A 24632-nucleotide genomic window follows, 5' to 3' on the forward strand; every position below is an offset into this window, starting at 1 on the left:
ACATGTTAATTCGCAGAACACCAGGTAATTGAATGACAGAAAATCCTCACCAGATGTTTGAGTATCTACTTTGCGTTTAGAAAATCAGTGTATAGTATGCTGTTTCTGGTAATTCTATAGCATGGCCAATATGTTTTGACTGGACTGTCAGTACAGAAGTATAATGTACAATTTTAGAAGAATTCAGTTAACAGATAGTGAAAACTGTGTCTTTCAACAAGATGGAGCAACATGTCACACGATTCACTAGAATGTGTTCATGCAGCTTTTACAGAAGAATGAACTGCCAGCTCAAAGGACCTGCCCGTAAAATGTTACACGTCACATTTGCGTTTAGTCTATAGCAATTTGGTTTTAAATTGCTCAACCTTTTAACCCAATAACTTACATGAAAAGCACACATTAGAAACAATCACATTACATTATAAAGAACAAGAACTATCACACAAATATTTTAATAATTGATCATTATTTCACAAAAAAGCAATGCTTTTGCTGTACATCAAAATTAAAAAAAAAAAACAACAGGTTATGTATGTCAGTATTTTTTTTTAACTTGTTATCACCTGAGCTCAAAAATATAAGCTTCAAAGACATTAAAAATAAATTAGAAAATTGGGTTAGAATACTAAATGAAAACGAGATGTATTTGAAAGAGTGAAAATTATGCATTAAGAAAAATGTAAAGAATAAATTATTTTAGTTAAGTTTACTACAAGTAAATTAATGTAAAATTTATTATGTATTGGCTGTTTAGGGTTTTCCAGGCTGCGTACAGATGCTGTAAGCATCTTTTCAGAGTTCAGTATGTAGTTATGTAATATTTTATGTAATTATGTATTGTATCTTATTCTGTAAACTGGTAATGACAAATAATTAAATTAAAAATGTAATAAAAAAAAATAAAAAAGTACTCATAAAAAATATCCTCCTTATTTTAAAAAGTAGGTTTTATTTTTAATTCATCTCTTGAAGTATATTCTTAATTAACTTAATATTAATAAGTTAAGATAATTACCTTTTTTGTTGTTGGTGTTGCGGACAAATACCATTTATGTACCCCGACAAGTGGGGGAGTGTCGGACTTGCACGGGTTTGGCTTGCTGTTATTATTAAGGCTACGTGTGCCTGCACCCTACCGACTAAAACTCCTAGTTCACCGTTCCTCCCCACCTGAGGTCAGATCAACAATTGAGCATAGCACGACTCTGAGGGTGCCTTTGAGTTCGGGGGGGTCAGGAGTTCCCGTGCCTCATCACCATCGTCCATCTGCACAAGTGCAGACAAATGGCAGCTCTACAGGGGGATGTCCATCACCCCTTTGCTCTCTGGTCAGGCTCTCTTCATCTGGTTTCCAGGACTTTTACCTGTATGATAGTCTGTGTATCCTCTTGCTTGTCCTAAACCACCAGGAGGGGAACCAGGCCTGACTATGTTGTTCCGGGAACCCCACCCAGCAGACGGAGCGCAGCTGCCACTATACTACTAGCTTCTTACACCTCTGGACGCTTCTTTACCTTCTGATGCAGGACTTTGTAAACGAAGCCAGAAACCACTCTGAATTTATCTACTTCGGTTAACATAACAATAGTCATGTTATTGGGATCCATTATTCCTGTTATCGTGGTACATTCTTGCCTTTCCTTCTCCCAACAGATGCATGAAAAGAATACATGTTCTATTGTCTCTCCACCATCACAGTAAAGGCAATCTGGATGACTCTCTGACTTTTGCCTCAAAAAGAGGTACGCCCTAAAGCAACCGTGGTCAGTCAGGAATTGAGTGCACCAATATTCAGCTCACCAAACCACAACCTCTTTAATCAGTCTCCAGGTCCATTCACCTAACCCACCGGGTTGGTCTAGTGGTGAATGCATCTACCCAAATCAGCTGATTTGGAAGTTGAGAGTTCCAGTGTTCAAGTCCTAGTAAAACCAGTTATTTTTACACGAATTTGAATACTAGATCATGGATACCGGTGTTCTTTGGTGGTTGGGTTTCAATTAACCACACATCTCAGGAATGGTTGAACTGAGAATGTACAAGACTACACTTCATTTACACACTCATACATATCATCCTCTGAAGAATTATCAAAATGGTAGTTACCGGAGGCTTTTGAAAAAGAAAGAAAAGGTCCATTCACCTGTTCTTGCTGGCATCCATCTATTTTGCCATGCTAACAGTAGCTCTCTGCGGGCGTCCTCCTTGCTCAAGCCTTCAGCTACTTTTATTCTTTCTTCTGCTAATTGTTGGAGTGATGGCACAGTTGTAATAATAAATAAAGCCTCAGTGGACACCAAGGAATAGGCACATGCTATCCTCAGTGCTATTTTTCTCTGAACCCCCTTCTAAATATCTCCTGTTTCATTCTCTACATAAAGCTGTTTACCATACAGTGACTCCGTATAATAACACTGAATGCACAACATGCGCATAGTCTATTTATTGATGTTTGAGGTCCATGGTTGTTCTCAGAAGCTTGTTCTTGACTATTTCCTTAGCTTTAGTTTGAGTCTCCTGCAAGTGAAAGGTGGAGGATTGTCTGTGGTTGAGCCACATCACTAGGTATTTTAAACTTTTAACTGACTGACCGGACTTTCTATTGTTCTAATCTGGATCGGGTCAATTTTTCTTCTGCCAGTCATTGCAATCATTGTGGTTTTTCAATACAATATCTGTAGCCCTCTGATCTTCTTCCAGTCACCAACAACAGTTATCACCTCATTCACCACCGCAGCCACTTCTGCTTCCCTCTTCGAAACCAATGCCAAGTCGTCCGCATAAGCTATGGGGTGTACTCCCTCTTGGTATTACAAACGCAATACTTCATTAAACACAAGTTTCCATAGAACTGGACCAATGCAGAGCCTTGGGGAACCCCACTCAAAACTCTGAATTGAAGCTCATTAGCCCCAGTATGGTAAGTTAGAAATCTATCCTGTAGATACCGTTGGATCATTCTTCTTAAGTAAATCAGAACATTACTATCCCTCATCACCCCAAAAATGGCCTCCCAACTGTGGGAGTTAAATGCATTGTGCACATCAATTAGCACCACTACAGGAATGCGATGCATCTATCATGTACCCTCAACTGCTGCATCTACTAGTCCCATCACTTCCTTTGCTGCGTTGGTTGTTGATCTCCCTGACCGAAATCCATACTGACATGAAGAAACCCCTCCTCTTTCTTTAATAAATATTATTAACCTGGCATCAATCATTCTTTCTAATAACTTGCATAAATTATTAGTTATGCAAATGGGCATATAGTCTACAGAACCTTCTGGGGCATTCAGCTTCTTAATTAACACTAGTCAAGAAGCGGGGATATAATCCCCTCTCAACATCTGGTTCATAATCTCGAGTATGGTTGTCGGGACTTCCCCAACCAGTATCAGGACAACCTCAACTGGTATGCCATTTGGCATTGCAAAGTTTCATTTTCTTCCCTCCCATATTCAATTCTTCCATAGTAAAAAGGGGGATATCATCTGCTGCTAGTTCTTCTCTGACCAGCTGAGGTTGCACTGGGAAAAATTCCTTTACATATTTCCTTACCTCTTCCTCAGATATGACCTGGAGTCTGCGACCAATTTTTCCAGTTAGGAATTGATATCCCCTTCCCCATGAATCCTTATCAATATTCTGGCACAGTTTGGTCCAGCACCTCAACTTGGCATTTTTGCTGTTGTATATGTTGTTCTAGCCTCAATATATTCTCTCAGCATTTTTTTTTCTAAGCTGGCAATTTTGTCTGTTCGTCCATTGGGAGGCCCTCTTAGCAGCCCAGACTTTTTTCCATAGTATCGCCAAATCTGGCCCCCACCAATTTGTTTGTCTTCAGTCAGGTACTTGCACTGTTACTCTTGTTTTCTCACATTCTTCAAATTTTCTCTTACATCTGTTAATTTCTCTGGATCCATTACGTTGACAGTCTTCCACCAATAACCTCGGCGAATCGGATACAACCCCTTGTAGAGGTTACAATTGTTTTGTCTTTGATTCATTCAGGTCCATTTACTACAGAGAAATTTGGTTCGGCCACTACAACAGTGTTGGCTCTCATTTGTAACACTACTTCCCAGCACACATCATGTGACCATCTATTACAGTTAGTATTTATTTATCTGTAAAATTTTCATTTAGAGGGTACACATTTCCCCGTTTAGTGCCCTCCAAACCACATATTGCGCAAGTCATGCAATCCTTACACTTTGCACTCCTGTGGCCCGGCCTACCACAATTGAAGCATAAGTTGGTCCTACCTTCATTTCACCCTTACACGTTGCAGTGATGTGGCCTATGCCCAACATCCAAACCACCTATCCTTGGGCACTCTGATGTTTCAGCCATTTCCTTCCCTTTTACACGAATACATAATTCATCCTTATTTCTTTTGTAAATGATAACACTTCTTCCAGGTCATAGTCTGCTTCCTGGTTTTCAAGAGGTCTGTGTAGGATCTACCCTCTGCCTTCACTGCTATTGTCTGGCTGTCTTCCACTGGTGGGGTGGTGCATTGAGTACCTGGACCTCTGGTCTGAATTGAAACTTCCTGCTTAGGGATTAAGATGTGTATTTGTTGTACTCTATCTTTAGTTAGATACACTAGTATCTTCCTGATAAGATTTCCTAATCTACCTCCAGGTAACATGAAGTTTGCCGTCTTTACCGATTCAAGTACCTTCTTCACTTCTTTCAGAGTAACTGCTACAGCATTCGCTTTCTCTCTGGATGAATCATAGAAAATGGTGTATTTACTCTATTGACTCATTGTTTGTTCTCTGCCGATGATCGATTCATGCTTCACTATGTAAACAGGAACAACACCATGGAAAGGGCGACCTTGAATTTCTGCTTGCTCATGTAAATCACAGAAACTAATTATATCTCCTTCATCAGATAAGTTTTCAACTTGAGGACCTTCGCAATTATTTCCGTCAGCCTTCTTCTAGTAATTAGCGTAACTAATTCTCCATCAGATAAATTCATATTTAGTTGGTCTCTTATTCCTTGTTCTCTGGAACCTTCTGTCTGTGTTGTCTGCATTATGGTTGTCAAAGGGAGTGATAACTCCATCAAACCCTTGAAACCCTTACATATCCTGCACAACTCGTCATGTGTGCCTGTATATTTCACTAGTCCTGCATCGGAGTTCTGCTTCAAGTTAAACAACGGTAAGCCTAACTGAGTAATGAGGTTCTCCATGGTGCCCATCACTGACTCTTCCTCTTCTGAAGGCATCTGACTCGTTTTTATCCCTTGCTATATTTTCTCTTTGACTTGGAGGGTGCCGGGGGTTTCAAACTGGCTGGCTCCACAAGATCAGTCAATAGAAGCAATCTTCTACATTCTATGGCTAAACTAAGCATCTAATCACAAAACAGATGTGTGGAATGTCTTTAGCATCGAATTCCACTTTTTTTTAGACTACCCACACCCCAAAAACACAGAGTTTTTTGTGGGGGATTGCCCCAAAATTGGGGGGGTTGTTAAAATGTATCCACTCAAATCCGACCTCGAATTTAGTGTGTCAGGGTGGGAAGGACCCAGGACGCAAAGATACCAGGGAGTTTTGAAAAAGGAATAACGGGAAAGGAGTTAGGATGAAAAAAGGAATCCCCTTATACGATTGTCTTAGCACTTAAAATAATTTTCTCACCTTATATGAAGAAACTCTTAAAAATTTCTAAGTGGTTGTTTACTTCACTGCCTGCTTGTTACAACCCGCAAAGCAATAAATCAGTCAATACTAAAACTTATTGGCAATGCAATAAGGTTGATCTACAAAAAATTCAAGTAAAAAGTAAGTCCATCATCCAAAATCTTCAAACCTTCACAAATGTATCCACTAATATTTCATTAAAATTTTCCAACCGTCTGAATCATTAAAATCCACGAAAAAACCAATCAAACACAATAAAAATCACAGAGTGATCGACAGCATGTCTTCACTATTCTACGTCTCTTACTCAACTTAAGATAATTACCTTAATTAACTTTAAGTTAACTAACTTTAACATAATTTTTTATGTTTAATTAACTACTTTAAATTAATTAAAAAATCTCATTTTAGCCTATTTAAATAAATATATTGAACTGAATATCGTAAGTTATGTTTTTTGTTTTTCTTCTTTTTTTTTAAGTTGTATGTTATTTAAATGTTTAGCATTTTCTTGTTTTAGTCTTTGGAGAAGCTTGAATCTATGATAAAAGAAGCTGAAAGTAGATCAAACAAGAAAGATGAGAGAAGTAATAGGTACAATAAGTATAAAGAAAGCAGTCACTGTACTTCTAAATATGATGAAAAAGATTATAAAGAAAAGTACAGACAAAATAGTTCTTCAAAATATGAACATGATGGTAATTCAGGAAAATTTTCAGCTAGGAAACACTTTATGAAGCCATCAGATGATGGAGATTTTGGTTATAAAGATAGAAATAAAGAATTTGATAAGTATAAGAAAGAATGTTTTGATGATGAAAGTGAATATGATAGGAAAAGGTTTCAACATAAATCAGTTAAAGAGAAATTTATGAAATCATCAGAAAATAATAGTACTGGTGAACTATTATATAACAGACATAATAAACAGGGTGTTTCAGAGTATGTATCAACTAGTTCTGGAAGAGGATGGAGGAAGAACCCTCCACTGGAAAATACTAGTCAAGAAAATGTCAAACAAGAAATAAATGATTTTATTAAAAAAGATATACCAAAAAATACAACAGCTGATATAGAAACGAAGAGTGATACATACCCTTCTCCAGAATCTGTTTATCTTTCAGCCGATGAAAGAAATGAATTAGCTGCAAAATTGCTTAAAGCTGAAATTTTGGGAAATACAGTAAGTTTGAATTGTTTATCTTTGTTAGTATTATTAATCCATTTCTATATTATTATAATTAATTATTTATATTTTAACAAGAGCATTTTCATTTAATGTTTAACCTTGTTTTCTTTTTGACTTACTGATTTTGCCTGTTTGATAATCTATGTATGCCATACTTAAAGAAACATTCTTATATTCTGCTCTTGGGAGGACTACTTTTCTTTTTGTATTTAAACATAAACTGCTTTGACATTTTATAGTGGCTCATTAGCTACTATAAAATGTCAAAGCATGCAGGGAACTGTTTCCAGCATCCTTAACTTTAATGCTTTATGGAAACAGGTTTATTAAACGTAGCTTTCACAACTGATATTTTATCTTATTTCATTTTTGTTTCGTAATCCTTTATTCAGCCAAGAAATAAAAAAATTATTTAATACTGGTGTTCTTCAAATATAATACAGTAATCAGTAATTCCTACTTGGACTCATTTTATTTCACTTTTTTTACTTCATATAAACTTCTCTATTCTTTCTGTATAACTTTTCTGAAGACATCCCAATTTTACAGATAAGTATTTTACTGGAAAAAACCAAACAGAAGAAATAATTTTGATTCCTTTATATTGTTTGACAAATTTTCAGTAACTGGCTCAGTACAAAAAAAAAATCAATTGTTATTAATTATTCAATTAAAAACAAACAAAAAACATTAAGTAATCACTTGATGTTGAAACATTCTTCTTTATAATATTTTAGATAAAATAAAAGTTTATGTAAGAAACCTTACATTAAACTTTGGATTTATATGTTAAATTTTATGAAATCTTTAATAATAAAAACATTTTTAAAAATGAATACTGTAGTTTTACCAAAGTAATAAAATTAAATTTGACAATTATATGAAATCTGGCATAAAAATATTTTTTTTCATAATTTATATGATGGCTAATGGTTTTCTCTTTAATTGAGTTTTTTGAAATGATATTCAAACAAGTGAGTTATTTCCCAGCTAAATACTTTTACTACTGTTACTATTATTTTAACTAATAGAATATATTTTGATGGAACTAATGGTTATAAAGATACCATTAATTTACAAATTAGCATGGCTGCCATTTTGATATTTGAAAATGTAGAATCATCATATTTACTGTAAAAGGTTTTTGTGTAAGCATATAAACTATATATTATTAAGATATGTTAATCTGTTTTTACAATATAAACTTATTTTTAATGAGCACATGCAAATGGCTAATGAAGCATATGATAAGATTTTTTTTGTTAAACATTTTTTTATTTATTTTGTTCTCTTATAAGTTTTTGAAGATAGTGTACCTCTGGAGTCATTTGTGTTTCATATGGAAAAAAACAAGACATTTTGCTTCTGTTAAATTGTAATATTACAATATTTCAGATTTGAATTACACATGATATTAAGTGTAAACTATACCATTATTTTCTCTTCTTTATTAATTTCAATTTCAGTATGTTATTAATCCAGAATCGTTTTCATAATCATTGATAACCTGATATGGGATTTAATTGGGTTTTATGACACAGTTTTGTACACAGACTGTATTTGCTTTAATCCTTAATTACCAATTTAGTAGTAGTTTTTTGATCTTTAAAAAAATTGTTTAATTTACTCATAGTTCATAGCTTTAATTTTATATACCAAATTACATATTATGCAAATATTATGTTTCCAATATTTGTATTGAAGAAAAAATACTCAGTATATTTTTTATCAAGAAAAAAGTACATTTTAGCAATAGTATTCCATCCTCTTTTAATCAGTAGTTTTATTTCATTCATCATTTATGCCAGTTAATTAACCGGAATTTTTGTTTCTTTTAAGGATTTGGTAAAGAAGCTTAAGAGCAGGTTGGAGCAAGCCAGGGCAGCTGCAGCTGAAGCAGAACAAACAGTTATATTGACTCGTACTGATTCTAAAGGTTTCACCCAACCTCTAACTCTTTCATCAAAACCTGAGCATGGACGTGGAAGAAAACAGAAAACAGTGACACATGAGGGTGGAAAACGTGTTCGTTACTTTGCTGATGATGATAAATATTCTCTTCAAGAAATGGTACCTATTTCTATGTATTCTGTTTATGGTATCCATTCAGGTTTAATTATTTTTTTATTTATGTAAAAGAGTTTTTCTTAAACTGATACCTAATTTTTTTGAAGTTCTTTGTTTTGAAGTGGACATCATCCTAGACCACTGATTCTCAACTTTTTCATCCACCGTCCACATTGAGAATCAAAAATTTTCTAGCGCCCTCAAAATTTTTTGAACTTACCATCTGTTAAAAATAATAATTACAATTGCTGTTTTTAAGATGCACTCTTAAAAACAGCAATTGCAATTATTGTTTTTAAATGTTGCACATCCCATTTCTGAGTTCAAAGTTACATTTTAATTGAGAACAATTAAAACGCATATTTAAATATATTTGCAAGTATTTTTATTAAAATTGCTTTCAAAAAAATTACAATTGTATTTATATAGTTTTATATAATAACAATAGTGATAGCGCATATCCAGTATAACAATACAATAATTAAAACAAAGCTTTTAATTGAAAAATTACACTTTTATTAATGTGAAGGATGAATCTGATGTGCTTTAACAGTTTACTAATATCAGGCTTGAATTTACGTAAAAACAGCCGAAGGTCGCCACGTTTGGTTACCATGCAGCCGATTTCTCTTTGGTTACCAACGATGCTACAATACTAAATTCAGGTTCAGACAAATACGACGATGGGGATACTATCAGAAATTGTTGAACAATCTACCATAATCCAGGGTACAGTTGTAGGATTGGCTTTTGCAGCCAAAATTCTTGGTAGCCAATCTTGAATTTTACTTTTATTTTTTCGTTTGTTATCAGTTCTATAATCTGTACTCCTAATTGGGATGATCTTGCTGTGTTGACATTTGAAAAAGGATCCAACACCCAGTCTGGTATGTCCATATTTAAATTTTTCTGGAATTGTTCTTTGAAATCACTGTGGAGGTTTTCCAAGTATTGGCACTAAATAAGCAAGTCGTCGTCGTTGAAGGTTACTGCTGATAAATTAGGGAAGTTATTAAATTCACGTCTGCCAATATTTCTCTTGTATAATAGAGTTTGGCCACCAAAGCAGCAATGACATTTTTTGTTTTAATCAAGTTCAAGTCGCCTTGAAGCTGGCTGAAGATTAACATAATTAAACAATTTATGTAGGTCTGTCAAATACGCAATATCATTCTTTGATATAATGAGGTTGTTGCACAACTGTATCTCTTTGTTTTCCAGGAACTTTTATCATACCCAGAGCGCCATCAGTAGCAATTGACATAATATTCTTCAAAAGAATTCCTTTTTGTTACAAAACATTTCCAGTGTATTATATATGGTTGCTCCCTTTGCACGTGTCTCTAAATTTCTAGCAAATAATAGTTCTTGACATATTTTCTCATCTTTGATAAACCTCATGTATGACAACAACAATACTTCATTTGGTAAAGTAGACTCATCCAACTGAACTGAAAATTGGCAAGTCTTCAGATGATTAAGATATCTTCAGCCATCTCATCAATTCATTGCTCAGAACTATTGCTCAAAGGAATTTTGGATAATGTCTACCACTGGTTTATGAAGCATAGTGATTATTACTTCTTTTACTGCTGGTAAAATTAAATCTTCTCCAGTAGTGTGTGGTTTGCCTGTTTAAGCAATTAATAATGAGATATTGTCTGTCATCGTCTTGCTTGGAAGCTGCTGAAAAAAGTTTAATATAGTTAACTGAACTATGTACTTCTTTTCCAGGTCTTGAAAATAGGCCACATCTTTGTCTTATCTGAGTGCATTTTATTAAAATGTTCTTATAGCCTGGAAGGCTTCATCACTTCACTTGAAAAAGTTTTTTTGACAAATAAGGCATATTGGTGATGATGGATTTGTGGGATTTTTGATAAATCCATATTTAATATATTCCGTTCTGTACTGCCATTTCTTCTTTTTTGCATTCAACATGGTTTTGACTTCAAAAATACATGAGTAAAACATTGACTTTAAAAAGTGATTACTCGGGAAAGTGCTAATGAAAATAAAAGAAACAATTACTGCCTTTATATAGGCTTGAAATGCAACACGCACCGATAGGAATAAACATGAAGTTAGTTGTTTGCTGCATGTGACAGAGTTCATACTGAGCAAGTTATAACAAGCACTGATAATCCTGTCAATTCATCCAGGATTGGACAAATTGCATTGTTTAACTCATACAGACCTAAAGTCATATCAAATTTGACTTACTCATGATTTACTCATTTTAATACATGTTTGAGAAATGATACATAATTCATAAACTAAATGACATTTTAAACAGGATGATGTAAGCTTTAATTTAGTATAAAAACATATAATAACCAATAATTGGTTTGTTTATAATTTGTGTTCAAAATTAAAAATATGTTATTTTTTTCTACTTCAATTTTATTTTATGTTGCAGCATTAAAGACAAAAGTGGCCTTTTCTCTTTAAAGTTGATATTTCGGTTCATAAAAATCGTAGTGACATACAAAAAAAGGAATTAAAGCTAAAGTCTTAAGCTTTTAAACAATTTTAATGCAGTTTACTGAAAAAATTTCATTTCCCCAATGGTTCGATCACACAAAGAAAAACTTTCAGATTTTTAAAACTTTTCTTCTCATTGATTTTTTTTTAATTTGATGACTTTTGAAATCTGAAGTATACTGTCAAAAAGTAGAGTATACAAGCTTTAATTTTTTTTTCATGCGTCTAAGCCTCTTGGTTACAACGTTAAATAGTTTTAATTCAATCATTTTTTATCATTAAATAAAGGTGTCCCTTTAATTTTGTGTACTAGTGTAGTAGGTATTTAATTTTAATTTGAAATATCAGGAAAACATCATTTTTGCCTTTTTTTTTAATCAGCCTAGACCTTCCTAGACTGCCTGAACACCTTCAGTTTTCTGTGGACCTTCTACCATCCCCCTCAAGGCCTCCAGCACCCACAACGGGGTGTTATTACCCACTTTGAGAACGAATGTCCTAGAACGTTATATATTTTAAAAACTAATTGTATATAACATTTATATATCATATAATATATTTATATACATAATTGTAATATTTACCTAGCAATCACTACCTGTTGTGTTCCTAGCAATTCCTAATTTTCTTGATCATGGCTGTAATTTTACGTGAGCACAGATCTTTGCCAGTGAGGAAATTGGTTTTATATATATTGCTTTTGGTAACTATATTATTAAGCTGACCACAACTTAAAACAGTAACAGACTTGTAACGAAAAAATTACTGTTACAATTATAAATATTGCATTACTGTACATTTTCAACAGATAACCCAGTTGTAGTTCAATTGAAATAAAACCGTTTAACTTCCGTACTTTGTAAATCTTTTTATCATATTAACCTATGATAATTTTATGTGGTGTTTGGCTGTAATTCTGTAAAATACGTGTGTTCTTAGTACTCATTTATTACTAATAATAATGCAATACTGTGCCCACAGCTTTTTTTATTCAGTACAAATTGTTGATTAGTGTAATATGTTTTTTGGTTGTTTAAGGTCTAGTAAGTTTAAAATAATTAAAATTTAGAGTAAAATTAATAAGAAATGTTCATTGGTAACAGTTATGCATTTAGAGGTAGACATCCTTTTTTATCACCTATATTTGTTAAATAAAATAAATAAACTCAGATCTTGAAATAATGAAATGTGAAAAAAAAATTAATAACTTCTATAAAATTATCATTTAGATGATAAAGTAATTGTTAAATTACAGCCTCAGAATGTAAATAAAAGTTTTATACTCAGGTATTGCCCATCACAGTTTTGTGTTTATTAGAACTGCATTAAACTATTAATGATGTTAAATGCAGCATAATTCATTTTTTTTTTTTCATAAACTGTTTAATATTATAAGATGGATTTTAAATGAGCTACTCGAATTGAATTGAATTTTGATAAGGTAATTTTAACAGAGATGGTTAAAGCACATTAATTTATAGATCCCATGTTGTACTATACTTCTGTTATGCAAAGCCATTGTTTATTATTCTTTGCTATTTATAACAGTTGTTTAATACAGAGTTTAGAATGACTTTGGAATATCATGTAAGGTATATAGCCCTAAATATAAATAAATTGAAAACTTATTTTAATTTTACTATGCGGAGCGTGCAGTGATGTCTGGAATAATCTTAATAATTTATCTATTAATTATTTTTTTAATTTCGAACAAATGTGGGGTTGAGATAATTTTGGTTGTGCCCTGTATTTGAATTTTATAATTCAGATTGACCAAAAAAAGTTACATTGATACAATTATCTATACTGCATTTTGTTTACATAAATATACCATTTCAGTAACTTTTACATTATTTTCCCTAAAAAATTAAGAACAGACACAAGAAACAACTTAATATTTTTGAAACATTCAGACTTCTTATATTTGCCAATCACTAATAACTGCTGTTTTTTTAGTTATTGGTATAAACTAGAGCAGCAGTTATTCTTATTTTTCATCTATGTACTTTTCACCCTTAATTCTCACCTTAGAATCTTAATTGGCAGCAAGTTCCATTTCATTAGTACTAAAAATGTTTATTCATTGTAACTATTGCACAGGCCACACATTATTTTTAATTTCAATTCATACATTAGTAACATTAGCGTCAACGTCTTTTGTTTCACCATTATTTATGCCAAACATGAATTAGTAATATTGAATTTGTGCAGCCAGCCATCAGAATCTTTAAAAATTTCTAAACTCATCTCTTAACAAAGAATTTTGCTTTAGTTTTCAAAATCCAGTTAACTAGAAAGTGTGAATTTCATTACTATTCAAATTGATGAAATGTCTTTCATGTATATAATTATAAACTAATACTTAGATCTTATTTATAATTATTGTTTCCCTTGTGGCGCGTTTTTAGTATTTTGTTTTGTAGCTCCATATTGTTTACAGTGTTGAGGAAACCAAATTAAATTTACAATATCAACTTGCTTATTTCCCTCATCATGGTCAATGTAATTTAATTGTTTTTTTCTTTAGTAGAATGAATTTTATGTTTATTAGAAAAACCACAAAAAAGAAACACTTAACACAATTAAAAAATGTAACATATACATGCTGTACTGCAGTTTTACACTAAAATACAGCAACTATGTCTAAATCACAAGTTCAATTATGAAAACTGTAACAGTAAAAGTCAGATTGTAATGTGATTATGCTCACTACATTATACCATGTGGCATTAAGTTTACTTTTCACAAGCAGTAATTAAAGGTAAATTCACTGATAACAGTATTTCATAGACTATCCATGAAATTGTTAGACAAATTAACAAAATCTAACAATTTCAATGAAAATTGCAGTACAGACAATATAATCACCTTATGGGTTATTGCACTATCTGATTTAGGCCAACATTTATAGCTTTTATAAAGCAAAGGAAGATGTACAGTGATGTTGAGTTGTCGGCTATCCTTGTTATATGGCAGATAAAGAAAGTTATTAATAAAATTTTTAGAAAGGAGTAACCAACAATAACAGTCTAGTATAACTCACTACTATTCAGAGTTTACATATTTTGGTCATTAATCATTAAAAAATTCACCTAAAAAAAGCACCTATTAATTCAAAAGTAGTTTTAAGACACTTTTCTTGCCATTGAAGGGAAATTCTAGCCTTTTCTTTTGCATAATAAAGAGCATAAAATGCACTGATTGGTTTAGACATTTTGAAAGGGTTCTTGCATCATAGAGACATTTTTGTACAGAAGTATATGTTATAGACTTTACAGTACAGTTCTGATAGTCAGATATTGCAGTAACTGATATAGGGGTCAATCCATTTGAAGTGACCCAAGGGTGGTTGCGTGACCAATTAAAAAAAAATTGAAACTTACCCACCTGTTTCCTACATGTCTCAGGATCTTAAAACTATATTTTTCAAATATTTTATTTAAACAGTTTACCGGTGGCTGCTATTTTTGTTACGGTACACACTCCTATTTTTGTGATTGTAAGGATTTACAGAAACAAATTATAACTAAAAATCTATTGGTCCAGAAAGGATGAAACAAAAAGCAATTTAATCATATTTTCTCAAGTTGAAAGATTATAAAGATTATTTTTTTATATGTAGGTATATGTTAGTAGTTTAACCATAAATAATATTATTGGCGATATGTCGGTCCACCGTTAGATATTGCTTCAGAGGATGAGATGAATGATTTGCAGTGTGTGAAAATGCCATGCCACTGAAATTCGAACATGGGACCTCCAGATGAAAGGCTGAGACACTACCATTCACGCCATAGGCCATATATTATATTCAGGCCATATATTTATCCCTTAACTTTTATGAATTATTGAAAAATAATTTTTTTTGTATTCATATTTTGGCTTCAAATAACTGATGGAGCTGGTGATAAAAATCTCAAATTTGCACAGCTTACAGTGTTTTTGTAGTCGTTTAATGCAGATAAAAAAAGTCTTGTTTATTGTACTAATAAGAAAGTTGTAACCTCTCAAACATCATGAAAAACTTGTTAAAAGCGATACCTTTTTGAGTCGATAAATAAGTGCTCCAAGGGGGTTTCTTGTTTTCTTGGTGGCACTTTAATATTTTTATACTTATTACTATAGTTAAAATATACCTGTTTGAACCATTCAACAGTGTTCAGCAGTGTTCATGTTATAACAGGCGCTTGAAGTCATTCCCAGTTGTCAGGAAAGTTCATGTTGCAACATGCTCTTTATACTTGTTGCATCATTTAGCCTTACTGTTACAGAATGGTCAGTCTGTCATTAGTCTGTGACATGTTCACATCTTTACAGAGTGTCTCAAATTTCACCTGTGTTTGGAAGTGTTTATTAAATAAATAAGTTTTACTTAATAATATATTTGCAAATTTTAAAATCAGTTAAATTTTTACTTTATTTTTATGTAATTTCAAATAAAACAATGGAAGAATAATGTTCCATAGGGATTTATGTGAATGAAGTGTGTCATAAAACATGTATGGTGCAGTGCAAAAAGAACTCATTAAAATTTGTGAATTTAGTGATGAAAATCAACAAACTTATTTTTTTACATCTTAATTCAGATGTCACACTAGTGTTTGTAAATATCATGTAAAAAGATTTTTGTCAAAATTCAGTCATCTGTATGGACAGTTCTGTTGTACCCTTTGAGAACTCATAAAAAAACAGTTAAGAGAAACTTAAGACAAATAACATTAGAGCAAGCTCCTAAATAACACATTTTTCCAAATTTAAATTTAGTTCCTGGAAAGTGTCTTGTTTCAACAAGACAAAGTGTGGGTACCGATCTGCAAAATCCTGAAAAAGTTGACTTCCTTTGAACTAACTACAGTGACAGGTTGCTCTCACACAATTTCAAGAGAATTATCAGAAGAGATATCACAGCTGTTGGTTAACCACTCTAAATAATAAACTTTCATTGCTACAAAAATAGGCTATTTAATTGAAGAATAATTAAAATTTTGCTACAATTTATTTTTCTTCAATAGTGTTTATAAAAATAAAAATTAATTCTTGAAAAAAGATGTAGGCTACTCATTGAAATCTCAGTTTGGGGGTAAGTTTTACAAATATTTTTGAATCAAAATTATTTTAGGGTACTGGTTAAGTTTAAAAAATATTGAAAACATCAACTTCAACAACATAGGGGCTAAATATAAAAACTGTAAAGTGCAAAGAAGACGAGAAACCCCCTTGTAGCACTTATTTAGTGAGTCAAAATGGTGTCGCTTTTAACATGTTTTTTTATGATTTTTGAGAGGTTATAACTTTTTTATTAGTAAAATACAGAAGAAACTTTTTTATTCGCCATAGGCATGAAGAAAAGCACTGCAAGTTGTGCGAATTTGAGATTTTTATCCCCATCAGAGTTATTTGAAACCAAAATTTGAATTTTAAAAAAAAATTAGTTTTCAAAAAATTTTTGAATTGGCCTCCATGGCGTGAATGGTAGTGTCTCAGCCTTTCATCTGGAGGTACCATATTCGAATCCCAGTCAGGCATAGCATTTTCACACACTACAAATCAATCATTCATCTCATCCTCTAAAGCAATATGTAACGGTGGACCGATATATCAACAAGAATATTATTTATGGTTAAACTACTAACATATACCTACATATAAAAAAATAATTCAAACTGTGTATATCATCCGTGCCTGTTAAAAAAATTACTAAAAGTGAAATTTCACTGTTTTTCATGTTCAAATTTATTGGTAATCTTCTCATTGAAAGAAGAGAGTTAGGTTAATAAACCACTAGACCAATCTTTTACCTTGAGAAAATATGATTAAATTCCTTTTTGTTTCATGTTTCCAGAACAATAGTTTTTTAGTTATGATTTTTTCTGTAAACCTGTATAATTACAAAAATAAATCTTCACACCGTAAAAAAAATGGCCGCCACAGGTAAGTTGTTTAAATAAAAAATTGTAAAAAATAGTTGTAAGATCCTGAGACATGTAGGAAATAAGTGGATAAGTATCAATTTTTTTTTTAATTGGTCAGGCAACCAGCTTATGTTGTTTTGGGACTCTTCAAATGGATTGACTCGTAGGCGAGTGGGAACTACCCTCAAAATTACATGGTAGCAATTGAAATCATTCTGATTGCTAATTTTGATCATATTTTATGTTTTAGAGGATACTGAAATTTCCAAAGCAGTTTCATGAGTTTCCTAATTAATTGCAAAAGTTGAGCAACAAATTTAAAATTTAATATTTTATCTGTAAGGTATTAAAGTTTAAGATACGAAAAGTTTTTCAGAGAGTTTCAGCTCTTAATATGCCATAGAAAAAAGTTACAGAAATTTAAAGAACACCAAACATAATGTAAGTGGCAGCTACTTCAGTACATATGAGCTGTTTTTTGCACCAGATATTGGTACAAGTGCACCGTCTCATTAAAAAAAATATAATACCGATTAGTTTGTTTTAAGATTAGTTTTTAAATATTTTTAATGTTTCACAAAATACTTTTATACAAATATGTAGATTTAGATCATAATTTTTTTTTTATCTTCAGTCATTTGACTGGTTTGATGCAGCTCTCCAAGATTCCCTATCTAGTGCTAGTCGTTTCATTTCGGTGTACCCCCTACATCCCTAACAATTTGTTTTACATATTCCAAACATTGCCTGCCTGCACAATTTTTTCTTTCTACCTGACCCTCTAATATTAAAGCGACTATTCCAGGATACCTTAATATGTGGCCTATAAGTCTGTCTCTCTTTTACCTATATTTTCCAAATGCTTCTTTCTTCATCGATTTGCTGCAACACCTCTTCATTTGTCACTTTATTCACCCATCTGATTTTTCTTCTATAGCACCATATTTCAAAAGCTTCTAATCTTTTCTTCTCAGTACTCCGATCGTCCAAGTTTCACTTCCATATATAAAGCGACGCTCCAAACATACTTTCAAAAATCTTTTCCTGACATTTAAATTAATTTTTGATGTAAACAAATTATATTTCTGACTGAAAGCTCGTTCACCTGTGGCTATTTGGCATTTTATATTGCTCCTGCTTTGTCCGTCTTTAGTAATTCTACTTCCCAAATAACAAAATTCTTCTACCACCATAATCTTTTCTCTTCCTATTTTCACGTTCAGTGGTTCATCTTCATTATTTCTACTACATTTCATTACTTTTGTTTTGTTCTTGTTTTTTTTTCATTCGGTTGTTCTTGCGTAGGACTCATCTATGCCATTCATTGTTTCTTCTAAATCCTTTTTACTCTCAGCTAGAATTACTATATCATAAGCAAATTGTAGCATCTTTATCTTTTCAACTTGTGCTGTTACTCTGGATCTAAATTTTTCTTTAACATCATTAACTGCTAGTTTTATGTAAAGATTAAAAAGTAATTGGGAACTCCCTTTCTTATTACAGCTTTCTTATGTTCTTCAATTATTACTGTTGCTGTTTGGTTTCTGTAAATGTTAGCAATTTTTCTTCTATCTCTGTATTTGAACCCTAATTTTTTTAAAATGCTGAACATTTTATTCCAGTCTATGTTATCGAATGCCTTTTCTAGGTCTATAAATGCCAAGTATGTTGGTTTGTTTTCCTTTAATCTTCCTTCTATTACTAATCTGAGCGCTAAAATTGCTTCCCTTGTCCCTATACTTTTTCTGAAACCAAATTGGTCTTCTCCTAGCACTTCTTCCACTCTCCTCTCAATTCTTCTGTACAGAATTCTAGTTAAGATTTTTTATGCATGGCTAGTTAAGCTAATTGTTCTGTATTCTTCATATGTATCTGCTCCTGCTCTCTTTGGTATCATGACAATAACACTCTTTTTGAAGTCTGACTGAACTTCCCCTTTTTCATAAATATTACACACCAGTTTGTATAATCTATCAATCACTTCCTCACCTGCACTACTCAGTAATTCCACAGGTATTCCGTCTATTCCAGGAGCCTTTCTGCCATTCAGATCTTTTAATGCTCTCTTAAATTCAGATCTCAGTATTGTTTCTCCCCTTTCATCCGCTTCGACTTCCTCTTCTTCCTCTATAACACCATTTTCTAATTCATTTCCTCTGTATAACTCTTCAATATATTCCACCCACCTATCGACTTTGCCTTACGACGGCAAATCGCATAGATTTGCCGTCTTTAACACATTATTAGATTTTAATTTGTTCCCCAAAAATTTTCCTCTAACTTTCCTGTATGCTCCGTCTATTTTACCAATGTTCATTTCTCTTTCCACTTCTGAACACGTTTCTTTAATCCACTCTTCTTTCCCTAGTTTGCACTTCCTGTTTATATTATTTCTTAATGTCTATATTTCCTTTTACTTTCTTCATCACTATCATTCTTATATTTTCTACGTTCATCCATCAGCTGCAATATATCGTCTGAAATCCAAGGTTTTGTACCAGTTCTCTTTGTTCCGCCTAAGTTCACTTCTGCTGATTTAAGAATTTCCTTTTTAACATTCTCCCATTCTTCTTCTACATTTTCTGCCTTATCTTTTTTACTCAGACCTTTTGCGATGTCTTTCTCAAAAATCTTCTTTACCTCCTCTTCATCGGGCTTCTCTAAATTCCAAAAATTCATCTGATGCCTTTTCTTCAGGTTTTTAAACCCCAATCTACATTTCATTATCACTAAATTATGGTCGCTATCAATATCTGCTCTAGTGTAAATTTTGCAGTTGACGAGTTGATTTCTAAATCTTAGCTTAACCATGATATAATCTATCTGATACCTTACAGTATCGCCTGACTTTTTCCATGTGTATATTCTTCTATTATGATTTTTAAACTGGGTGTTGGCAATTACTAAATTTTACTTCATGCAAAACTCTATAAGTCGGTCCCCTCTTTCATTCCTTTTGCCCAGCCCGTATTCATCCACTATATTTCCTTTCTTGCCTTTTCCAATGCTTGCATTTAAATCTCCAACTATTATTAAATTTTCATCTCCTTTTATGCGTTTAATTGCTTCATCAATTTTTTTGTATGCACATTCTACATCATCATCATCATCATGGGAGCTTGTAGGCATATAGGCGTTAACAATCATTGTTGGTTTAGGTTTCAATTTTATCCTTATTACAATGATTCTGTCACTATGCATTTTGAAATATTCTACTCTCTTCCCTATCTTCTTGTTCATTACAAAACCTACTCCTGCCTGTCCATTATTTGAAGCTGAGTTAATTATTCTAAAATCACCTGACCAAAAATTGTTTTCCTCTTCTCACCGAACCTAGCTAATTCCTACTACATCTACATTTATTCTATCCATTTCCCTCTTTAAATTTTCTAACCTACCAACCTTTTTTTAGACTTCTAACATTCCATGCTCCGACTTGTAGAATGTTATTTTTTTTATTTTCTGGTGACCCCTTCCTTAGTAGTTCCCACCTGGAGATCTGAATGGGGGACTAGTTTAGCTCCGGAATATTTTACCAAGGAAAATTTTACCAAATTTTTTTGTTAGGTTGAAAACGCCTAAAAACAATCGAGTGCCAAGACCTTGCTACAAAAAGCCCATTGTAGTAAAACAGGTTATGGCAAACCTTTTGAAAGTTTAACTTTTTTCTCATAGGTAATCTTAAATATAATATGTTCCAGGTTAGAGTTAGTAAAAAAATTTTTCAAGAACGGAGGTAGAGTCCCTACAGAAAACATTTTTAAAATGTAGACAAGTGTTTAGCATAAAATATGGATTGCCCTGATAGCTGTAAAAATTAATTGGAGCAACAGACACAGATGTGATAAAAATCTTTTAAATCACATTTAAATAGTGAGAAATTTAAAAAAAACAAAAATTAAATTTTAAACAAATGTAAACAGAATCAAATCTTTAAAACAAACCAAAACATTTTATACATTTAAACATTTTTAATGTGTAGACGATGTTTAAGTTTTAATGTATGTATAATCAATTTTTTTGTTACAGTTTCAGCAGGAGAAACGTAGTACTATTGAAGATCAAAATGAAATGTTTGCTAGGCTTGCTTCAAAGGTATACCAATTAATTAAAAATTACTTTTTACCTTTAACTGAAAAACATTTTTACTTTACATTAAAACTTAATTTTAGGATGTGTTCATTTATTTTAGTGTTTGCAATGGAATAAATTTTAAAAAAGTAATCTTTGTAAATGCATTTAATTTACTTTATTAAAGATTTATGATTAACAGTTTAATTAATGTATTTATTTATTAATGGTTTAACTGGATTGGAATGCCATTTTAACAAGTTTACTGTACTATAAAACACATTGTTAAGAAACTTTTATGTTTAACACAATGTTTTTACCCTCAATAGACATTCTATGCAGGTGCATTCACCAATAAGATCTATGGCACTTATTCATCCCATAATGACTATTTTTATCCATAATTATTTATCATTATGTAGTGATTATACGTAATAATTGTTTTGTTGGCTGTAATTGTATCTGATATGTTAATAGGCAATTCATTAATAGATTATATTTTTACACATTTTTTAAAAGTAATATTTATTTTTTATGTAAATACTACATGTACACTTGATTCATATTTTCTAAATTAACCTTCAATATACAGATTCATATTATTTTATGAATAAAGGAAATTTTAAATATACTAAGTTAAGTAGAAACATGTATATACAAGGGTTATTTTTTTTCAAGGTCCGATTGGTCACAAAATTAAAACCACAGTGAAAATAAAAAATTTTATAATTGTAACAAGTACTTACATAGATATGCTATTTCTCTACATAGTCGCCACTCCAATTTAGACATTTGTCGTAGCATGGTACCAACTTTCCAATACCCTCATCATAGAACGGAGCCGCCTGTGTTTTCAGCCATGTTTCTACGCTAGTCTGCAGCTCGATGTCTGTGTCAAAATGGTTGTCCAACTAGCCAGCGTTTCATGTGAGCAAAGAGGTGAAAATCAGATGGAGCCGAGTCCGGGCTGTAAAACGCTGCAAGAGCTTCATTGTTACAGCTGCAGTGTGCGGCTGAGCATTGTCATGGAGAAAGACAATGCCTGATGACAACATTCCTCTCCGCTTATTCTGAATTGCCCTTCGTAGATGTTGAAGAGTCATGCAATATGAGGCTGTAGTGATGGTCGTGCCACGTTCCATGAATTCCACCAAGAGAACTCCATTCCAATTCCAGAACACAGTAGCCATACACTTTCTGTTGGAGAAGGTTCACTTGAACTTATTTGGTTTACTGGGAGAATGAGAATGCATCCACTATTTGGATTGTTCTTTTGTTTCGAAATGGACCCATGTCTCGTCCCCTGTGACAATTTTGTTAAAAAAATCTTCCCCTTCATTGTGGTAGCGTTGGAGAAACATCAGGGAGGCGTCCATTCTCATTGTTTTGTGATGGTCGGACAGCATCTTGCGAAACCGTCTCGCACACAGTTTGCGGTACTGAAGTCTCTCACTCACAATGGTGTAGAGAGCTGACCTTGAAATTTCAGGAAACGAATCACTCGATACAGAAATTGTGAACCGACGATTTTCTTGAATTGCCTCATCCACTTGCTCAATGAGATCATCGGTTGACAGTCGCTTCCTTTCCTGATCGCCTGCATCATGAACATCTGTACGTCCTGCTTAAAAGTTCCTGCACGATTGTCGCAATTTGCTGTCACTCATTGAAGTTTCACCGTACACATTACTTATTCGTCGATGAATTTCAGCTTCATTACACCCCTCAGCCTGAAGAAATCGAATTACCGCACGCACTTCACACTTTGCGGGAGATGCTATTGTTGTAGACATGTTTACTAAACATGTAGCTAGCACATGTGTGCTAGCTACATGTTCAGAACTAAACGAAGTGACGCGGCGTGATTTAAGGCCATACTAGAGACAACACGTATGTGCAAAAGTTCATCCGATTTTTGCACGGCTTTTTATTCCGTGACCGATTGGACGTTGAAAAAAAATAACCCTCGTAATATCAACAATTGTGTATTATTTAAAAATGAATGCCAACAAAAAAAAAAATTTATTTTTTCTGTAATTTATTAATTTTTTTTTTCTGTTTTCTGTTTTTTTTTATCAACCAACTCTGTAAGCTTATAAAAATGATAAACTGTCTATCCATATGGATCTATCATACTGTAACACCACAAGCGAAACACTGTTACGGGTATAATTTAACTTCATAAAACATTAAAAAAAAATTACTTGTATTATTTCAATAAATGTATTAACAAGGATTTTTTTTTATTAGAGTTTACTTATCAACTTTGACCATGGCTGGCCTGAAATTGATCAACAGATAATAATTAGATTTAAAGTAGAATAAAATGAAATTATGTAACTTAATGCATAATTGCTTATCTTTTTCACTAGTGTATTATCTAAAATTATGAACTAGTGTATTATACTCTTAAATAACAATATTTTTTAATTGCAAAGATTGGGCATCCTACTGTCTTAAGCAATTTTGTGCTTAATTCTTGTAATGATAGAATTTATTATTAATATTTGTTTAGTTGATGAATTAAAAATTAGATCATCAGATTCATTTTTATAATTATAACATTTTTTATTCAGTTACTTGTTGTATAAATTTTGCAACTTTCTCTGTTTACTTGATTCACAAGGTCCAAAGTATTGAAACTACTTGGACAAAAATAATCTGGTTGAAATTAAACTTCATTTAATCTTCATTTAAACTTGAACCTGGATTGTGTCATCACAAATAATCTGATTGATTATATTGCTTCTTTCTCATTAAACCCTTCTTTCTTATTAAACCCTTAAATAAAAAAATTGAATAGTGTTTAATTTTGGCTTTTAGTTTAAAAATACAGTTTTATGACAATGTAAACCTTATAACTTTAAATTTTTCTTTACTGAATGGAGCCAATTCAGTGCCTAAGTAATGCAAAACTTTCTACAGCATAGAGAGTATTATTTTATCTGCCCCTACCTTTCTTAAGAGTGTGGTATATGTAAAGTTCTTAGATTCGAATTGCACTAGTTCAGTGTTGTTTTTTCAAAGAGTAGCAATTTTCACTAAATGGTCAGTTCCTGTGTGAACATCGTGTAAAATGTTACCTGCATGGCTCATTAAAGAACACTACAGGAAACCACCTTTTCTACTAATTCTAGCGTGGGATCTAGTTATTACTATTATTATTGGGAATGGAACTCTATTTTCATGAGTGGCTTGTGCCAGTTTGTTCAAACAAGTTATGGAATCCAACATATACA

At 32.4% G+C, this 24632-nt stretch overlaps 1 protein-coding gene across 1 annotated transcript in view; it reads left to right on the plus strand.

Moving 5' to 3' along the window:
• Positions 1-24632, plus strand: part of LOC142320548 (CWF19-like protein 2) — a 47162-nt gene that overhangs the window by 10684 nt on the left and 11846 nt on the right. The window contains exons 4-6 of the mRNA XM_075358454.1: positions 6191-6853; positions 8699-8929; positions 21352-21417. Coding sequence (XP_075214569.1) covers positions 6191-6853; positions 8699-8929; positions 21352-21417 — 960 coding nt within the window. The remainder of the gene's footprint in view (positions 1-6190; positions 6854-8698; positions 8930-21351; positions 21418-24632) is intronic.

Source organism: Lycorma delicatula, chromosome 2 (genome assembly GCF_047948215.1).
Source record: "Lycorma delicatula isolate Av1 chromosome 2, ASM4794821v1, whole genome shotgun sequence".
Classification (NCBI taxonomy): Eukaryota; Metazoa; Arthropoda; class Insecta; order Hemiptera; family Fulgoridae; genus Lycorma; species Lycorma delicatula.